This window comes from Thamnophis elegans, chromosome 4 (assembly GCF_009769535.1).
Source record: "Thamnophis elegans isolate rThaEle1 chromosome 4, rThaEle1.pri, whole genome shotgun sequence".
Lineage (NCBI taxonomy): Eukaryota > Metazoa > Chordata > Lepidosauria > Squamata > Colubridae > Thamnophis > Thamnophis elegans.
Genome location: NC_045544.1, coordinates 79809582 through 79817811, shown reverse-complemented (window position 1 = coordinate 79817811; position 8230 = coordinate 79809582). Strand labels below are relative to the sequence as shown.

The 8230-nt window shown below is 41.5% G+C and overlaps 1 protein-coding gene across 1 annotated transcript in view; it reads left to right on the top strand.

The window, feature by feature from the left end:
- The first annotated feature begins 3079 nt into the window (after positions 1 to 3079).
- The window catches only part of KCNK5 (potassium two pore domain channel subfamily K member 5), a 31011-nt gene continuing 25860 nt past the window's right edge, over positions 3080 to 8230 (top strand). Inside the window, exon 1 of the mRNA XM_032216235.1 lies at positions 3080 to 3922. Within this exon, the coding sequence (XP_032072126.1) occupies positions 3737 to 3922 (186 nt within the window). The 5' untranslated portion in view covers positions 3080 to 3736. The remainder of the gene's footprint in view (positions 3923 to 8230) is intronic.

Below are 8230 nucleotides of genomic sequence, written 5' to 3'. Positions count from 1 at the left end.
AAAAAAGAAGTGAGCTTTGCTTATGGAGAAACTGGTCAAGAATGAGCATTAAAATTACCTGACTTTCCGACAACCTTCCTATAATAAATGTACATGTATGGATGATACATACTAGTTATAAAGATTATTCACACATATATAATTTGCCTAATAAAATATTTGCAAAGTAGATGGAGGATAAGCACATGTCACTGACTGCCAGAGCCTGCAAATATAGGATATAAATCAAAATTCAATTCAATTGTGCTTTGATTACTCCAGAGACATTCAGATTATATATGAGAACTGAATCACTTGTATAATTTTACACAGCAAGAAACAATGCAAAGAATACAGGCATCTGGTACAAACTGTGATGCAAAAATTATGTAACAACTGTTCTGTCAAAAATCTCAGCCTTTTGTGCTTGCTGTCGGAAACAAATATATCAGTCACAAGATACAGTATATGTCATAATGCACATTTCATTGCTTGCCCCATCTGTGCAGACATTGATGATGTAGGGCTGAGTTATTTAAATTATAGACTGTATTCTCTGTATGGGGCTCTGAATGGGGCTTGTCAAGATAATATTTTAAAGTTTTATAATTTCTAAAGTAACAGAAAATATTCTGCAAACCACATAATTTATCCACAAATTATTCCAAAGGTTCCTTATGCTTCTTTTCTTTCTGCAGCATTGAATTGTGCATGAGATAAAGCAACAGAACATGATGAAAAGAAGCATCTGCTACTAAGCACTGATTTATCTGGAGGAGTTATACTTCTTTCAACAACGTTGCAATGGTTGTTGGGTGATTTTTTTTATTTTTAGAAACTGCACTTCGTTTTCCTGGTGTCCCTTAAATGACCAGCAATGTTGATTCTCAGTATGAGTGACTTGCTTTCTGTACATTCTGCCTTGCATTTTCCTCACCTTAGCCTGACATTCTTTGTCATACTGGCTTGTTATGCACATGTAGTTCAAGCTTTGTATCCACAATGTCATTATCCTATTACCTTGATTAAAGATTAGTTTTGCAATTGCAAAAATTGGAAACTACTATGAAAAAGATGAACTCTATATGGATGCCAAGATCAGATTTTTTTTTTTGCATTGATTAGTTGGTTATGTACCATCATGTCATTTTTTGAGACCTTGTGACCATGTAAATATATTTTCTCCTTGATGTTCTATTCCCAAACCTCTTCTTTCAGGGCTCTCAACAGGACACCCATTGCCACTTTGATTGAGTGTATCTACCTTGCATTGGTCCTCTTCTTCTTTTTCCTTCCACCTTTCCCAGCATTAGAGCCTTTTCCAGGGAGTTAGATCCTCACATAAAAAGTCTGAACTATGATAATTTGAGCCTGATCACTTGCACTTTGAATGAAAACTTTGGACTGATATGTTTGATGGACCATTGGTTCATCAGTACTTTTATACATCTTTCCATAATTAATTATTACTTATTCTACAGTATTGACATATGTAAAAGCTACTGGATTTCCATGAAACTACAGCACAGTAATCAGAAAAGAAGCACCTGCGGCTATCGCCCACCTTATTTTCTCAGCTATGAAGGGTAGAAAAAGTGAGCAGAAAAAAAAGAGATGGCCACTGCTTCCTCCTGCATGTCATTTTGGACTTTCAGTCCCAGTGCATTTGAGGACAAGAGAGAGAAAAGGGAAAACTGACCTTGTTGATGCTGCATCAGTCAGGAGGAAAGCAAATGAAGTATCTGCTCCTGACACAAGTAGTGACTGAGTGGTCCAGACAAGGAAAGAGACTGGCACAATACTGCTCTCAAGGTCAACCGCCCAAATTGTCCCCACAGAGGGCCTAACAAAAGGCAGTACATGATCCTCTTACTGTAGCCACCCACCCAAATTGTCCCCACAGAGGGCCTAACAAAAGGCAGTACATGATCCTCTTACTGTAGCCACCCACCCTCGGTGATGTGGCTGGAAGATTAAACCCATTGAGAGAAGAAAACAGTGACATTATCAAAGCATATTGCCAAAGGCCACCCACAATGTGAAATGAGGACTGACCACCCTCCCTATCAACATAGCTCTGGGAGAAATAACATTTATGAGATTTAGCACTAAAACAAAATTTTACCTAGTTCCAACCACATTCATCTATTACAGCAAGAACGAAGTTTTGTGGCACTCTAAAATGTTGCTCATCATCGCAACATTTTCTTAAAACACTGAAAAACAAGTATCAGAACCTTAATTATTACAGTATCACCCATAGCCCTTGACACCACACAATCCACTATGAGCCCATGCAACCCAACAGATCCTGACCTTGGCTCACTATTTTCTCTCCTGCAAATTGCAGAAGAACCAAGAGAGTTGGGGCTAAAAGTAGACCAATCAATCAGAACAGAGCTAGAGGGGACCTTGGAGGTCTTCTAGTCCAATCCCCTGACCCTATACTATTTCAGACAAGTGGCTGCCCAGTATCTTCTTAAATGCCTCCAGTGATGAAGCCCCACAACTTCTGAAGGCAGCTGTTAATTGTCCTCACTGTCGGGAAGTTTCTCCTTAATTCCAGATTGCTTCTCTCCTTTGATTAGTTTCCATCCATTGTTTCTTCTCTTGCCTTTGGGTGCTTTGGAAAATAACAAGTTGATTTCCCCCTCCCACATCTTCTTTGTGGCAACCCCTCAAATACGGAATCTACTAATGACAACTTTATTAGGGCACAGTCAGGGACTCTCTTTGTGGCAGCCCCCCCCCAATACTTTGATAAGGAGTCTACTACGGTAGCAACAACTTATTGGGCGGGGGGGGGAATTATTAGCCGCAGAATCAGCGGCTCCCTTCATCGGATAGTTTCTTAGCCTCAGCAGTCACAAGGCAGTGATTCTACCCGAGGGGACCAAATCCGATGGTTTTCTCTCGTTTCGAAAGAACTGGCCGGCGTTTATCCTGCCCGCAGCCCTTAAAAAAAAAGAGGGCAGGAGAATATAAACGCGGGCGTGGGTGTCACTCGCCACGACGTATTACGCAGGACCCCACCTACTTCAAGGTAAGAATTAGGAGCTATCTCAGTTATATCTGCGCTACTCGCAGCTCACCCCCCACCCAGGCGGTGGCAGTAGCAAAGAGCTCCGAGTCCGACCGTCCCACAAGCTGGCACCGCGGGGTGGGCGTTCCGTACTAAAGACGGCGCGCAGACTAAGGCCACGCTCCAGTTGCGAGAGCGCCTCCGAGCGTGCGGGGCCGAAGTAGTCAAAAGCGGAAGCGCGGGTTTGTCTCAATCAGCCGCCGCGACCGTTTCGCTCGAATTTCGCGTAAGAGCCGCCTCGAGGGGAGTGGGTCCCTCGGCCACGTGCTGCGGCCAGGGAACTCGAGCGGAGACGACCCTCGCTCTTTCGCTGGCCGCTCTTTGGACCGCCGCTGTTGGCGGCCGGCCGGGAGACGCTCCGCATGCGCCGCTCGAGGAAGCGAGTAGGTGAAGAGAAGGGCTCCAAATTCAAACGGCGGAGGCAGCCGCGAGGAAACCCGGAGGAGTAGCCCGAAACCGAGCAGTCGGGGAGCAGAGCGAGAAGCGGGAGAGAAGAAAGGCGGCGGCGGTTGGGAGGAGAAGAAAACCAGGGGGAAAAGGTGGGAAGCCGAGGATCCCTGGCATTCCCTACCGACGGAGCGGGACTCTTCTCGCTTTATTGCTTTCCTGCTGAGGAATCCCCGAGTCGTTTCCTCTCCCTTCCTCTGGAGCTGAGACTACCCATTGTGCACCGCCATGGTAGATAGGGGTCCTTTGTTGACGTCGGCGATTATTTTCTACCTGTCCATCGGAGCAGCTATCTTCGAAGTGCTGGAGCACCCTTATTTAAAAAACGCGGCCGAGGGTTACAAGCAGAAAAAGTCGGAGCTCCTGAAAGAGTTTCCCTGTCTGAGCCAGGAGGGGCTAGATAAGATCCTGAGGGTGAGGTGTTTTTTTTTTTGTTTGTTTAAAAGCTTCTTTCCCGCTATCTCTTTCGACTGGAACAAAATGGGTTGCCTCCTTTAAAACGTGCAATTGTTGCAGGGCGCCAGTTACACTTTACGCTTGAGCAAGTGGCACCTGCAGTAATTAAATTCGCGCCCTCAAACGCATCTCTCTCTCTCTCTTTCTCTCTCTCTCTCTCTCTCTCTCACACACACACACACACACCTTGCAATGTGAAAAAAAGGGATATTGCCCTCTGAATTGAGACAAGTTTGCTTTCCCCCATCCTCTTGGAAGGCAGGAACCAGTTCTTTGAACACAGTAAAAACATTGTTCGACTCTGATGGCTTTACTGCTAGGTATGTGCTTCTTCGTGCACTGAATTGCACAGACTTAACAAGGCATGGATAACATCCAGAGTCGCTGAACTCTGCTATAGTGGAAAGTATGGATTTGCTGTGCAAATATTGGTCTCTGAAATTACATTTAAAAGCAGGTTACTTCTGAAGTGTCCAGATTCACTTGGCTGGTTGGCTGATATTGTGAAAAACCAAACTGGTAAAATTTTAGCAGTGATTATGATGTGCTTTGCTAAGCATACTGAATGCCATGTGGGAGCATTTATCTCAATAGCAGGTGCTTTTTTGCAGTTTCTTCCCTCCCTCCCTCCAAATGTTGCACAGCAATATTTCTGAAATTGAACATGTGAACAGGTAGAAAAAATGGTATTTATGAGACTAATGTTGCAAGGGAGGCCTGCTTTGTAATCAAATTGCACTTTTAAGTTTTCTTGCAGTTAAGAACTGCAGTTCTTGCAGTTCTTGGTGACTTTTAAGATTATTGCCAAAATAAGTTAGGGCTATAATGTCAACAGGCAGCTGAAATTTCTCATTGAATGGATATGGGCAGTCTCTTGAACTGCTGGTGCACCTCAGGTTCTCAAAAGGTCAAAGGTGAGCTGTAAAATAATTCACGGGAAAATGGCTATGCAGCTTTTGTTTTGTTTTATTTATTTATTTATTTATTTCCTTTGGATTCAGTGAGTGGGTAGAAAGGCTGAAGATTTCAAGAGGGCTTAGACTGTAAGCACCTGATTGGCTGAACTTCATAAGGATCTGAAAAACAAAGGAGGGTGCTGAATGTGTCCTTCCCTTAGTCTTTGTTTTGCCTGCCCCTTCTTATCTATCTGTTAAGCTCCATTAAGTAGAAAAGTTTGTCTGGCACTTGTGTTAAGCTCTGTCTTGCACAGAGGCCAGAGAGTACAATAAAGAATGCAGTATATTTGTTATGACTGAGTGAGTCACAATTTAGGCCAAGTCCTTGCTGCACTTGTACCCTTTTGGCTTTTGCATAGAAATGTTAGTCTTTAGCATAGAAATGTTAGATGTTCTGCAGTAGCCTTTTAAATAAACTTTTCTGGATTACAATCCATTATTGTAATGTTTAAAGAATACAGATCTTCTTTTTAGGATGTTACATGCTTCAAGGAAAAGACATTTCCATTTCTCCTGTAAAAGAATGGCTTGTTTAATATTGACATTACTATGTACTCTGTGTGTGTGTGTGTGTGTGTGTGTGTGTGTGTGTGTAGCATGATTTTTCCTAACTAGCATTTGCTAAGTGCAGGGTCTACTTTTAAAATTATAGGAAAAAAATATTGTGCACCAAATGCTATACTTTCTAGGACTGTGATGGTGAACCTATGGCACGCATGCCACCAGAGGCATATCAGTGGGCATGGGAGCTCATCTCCGGCACACATGCGCACTCCAACCAGCTAATTTTCGAGCCTTCTGGGCCTACCAGAAGTAAAAAAAACAGGCTGTTTTCAGCCTCCAGGTGGGCCTCTGGGGGGGGGGCATTTTCACCCTTCCAAACTCCTAGAAAGCCTCTGGAGCCCGGGGAGGGTGAAAAATGGACCTCCTGGGCCCATCAGAAGTCAGCAAATGGGCCGTTTCTGGCATCTGGAAGGGTGGGGGAGGCTGTTTTTGCCCTCCCCAGGCTCCAAGAAAGTCATGTGGGGGGGTGTCACACATGTATGTGCAGGGGCATTGGCACAGGGGTGACATTAAATTATAGGGTGGGCATGCAAGCACATACAATAGTGCATGCACATGCTTTTGGCACCTGAGGTGAAAAAGGTTCTCCATGACCGTTCTAGATCACGTGTTTGAGAAAGGCAGACACAAGGAATGCAGTTCCACTGAAACTCTTCCACCTGTGCTATTAACTTTTTTGAACTGTGACAAATGAGTACAATCTGAACCAGTTACTGAGTTTAGCCAAGGCTGCATGTTTGGAATATTCTATATTTTCCTCTTTCCATTTTTCTATAAGATGGAGGGGTTTTCTGGAGGTAAGAAGAAAAAAGGCAAATAGTTTTGTTATAATGCATTTATATGCCACATTTTGCATTTTACATGTAGCATTTTTAACTTTGCACAGTGCTTTATAATCACTGAATTGTCTTCAATTTGGTTTATGTCATTTTGGCCATCAATACCCTATTTTAAGTTGAATGAACTGAGATTGGGAGAAATTAGTGCAAATGTCACTGGATGAACCTATAATGTAAGCTAGGGGTATCAAACTGGTGGGCCAGCTGTGTCATATGCAAGCCACGCCCATCCCAGCTCCGCAAATGGGAAAAATCACATGATAGCAATGTGACACTATGAGTTTGACACCTGTGATGTAAGCCAAATAAATCTATATGTCATGATCTGGGAGAACTGAGTTAACTAGCATGATATATAAGCTTTGTTTCAGTTCAAAATGAATTAGATGTCTCCATATTGTTATTCAAATTAGTCTACAACTGGATTTTCCTCTTGTTCACTTGTAATTTAAAAAGTCCCTTATTTCAGGTCAGTGAAGTTCTTAAACTTTGATGCATGAAACAGTGCTACTCTGCTTCCTTGTTTTTCATAGACTTGTATTTTCTTGTCTTACACCCATGTGGGAGGATGCTTGGTAGACTTTCAAATTAAAACTCTTCTATGGCATATATCTTGCTGAAGTGATTGGGCACATATACAGAACCATTCACAGAGCTGATGGCTATTTCAAAATTTTCAGAAAGGTTCTTGTGCTGTTTAAGAGGCAAATCTGTACACTTTGAAGTGTAAGTATTTACCTAGATAGCAAGACATTCTTTAGAAACCTCTACTTCTTAGCATTTCCTCTTCTTCTTTAACAGACTGCACCTAAAATGTACCCAGGAAGTAGGGAAAGGCTTCTTGAAGTAAAGTTTCAGTACCACTGATCTTACATTGGTTGCTGCACATATTGTATCATTCTAAATGAAGTGAGGAATCCATGCAATTAAAGGTCCTAATAATCATAGATGAATGATCATCTAAGACTATGATTATTAAGACCTTTAAATGTGTTTTTCACACACGCCATGTTTACTCAATTAGTAAATCCTGAGGGGTTGTTGGGGTTTTTGTTTTAATACAAATTGATTTTTATTTTCCATTTCCATTAATGAAAATTTTGAACACTTTGTATTGGAGTAGCTAGAACTTCTGTTTTTTGTTTTTTTAAAGTTCTTAAGTGAATCCAGGAATTCTGGTGGTATGACTATCTCTTTTTCTCTGTGCTCAAATTATTGTACCACACCCATGTTCAAATCCCTAGTAGCTCTCATATGCAACTTGGACACAACTTGTTTCTTGTTTTGCACAATTGTGCTTTGTTCTGCATATATTGTACATGTGGGAGGCCTGTATTAGGTTTCCAATTATATATTCTCTTACTTTTTAAAAATATTACTTATCTTCCTCCTTTTATTCTCAATTTCCTGAAAGTTACAAATAAGCTATATTCTTTTTCCTCCCCTATCCCCTTTAAAATGGTAGTTCTATGAATTGTTTTAAAAGTTGGTGTTCATGCTACATTTTTCTTAATAGATAATTTGTTACATTTTATGCTGGTAATGAAGTAACATAGACATAGCTTGTAATGATAAAATGTCCCTATTTTGTTGCTTCATTGAGTCATAAACTGTAACTGTTAAGTAACTGGTTTTTATTTCCTGTAACAGGGTACATAGAACACTTTTTTTATTCTTTAAAACCACAGGTGCATTTCTGTCTTAAAAGCTGTCATGAACTTCTGAATGGGGTTATTAGAAAAGATATTTTTCTCTGTATGTCTTCAGGGGTGGGTTTAAAATAGCAGCATAATCTTATGCATGTTTATTTTGGAACATATCTACTTTTAGAAGGACTTATTATCTAATAAGTATGCATAGGGAGGGTGGCAACTTTACTGGAAAAGATCTTCCGAGGATTAGATCTT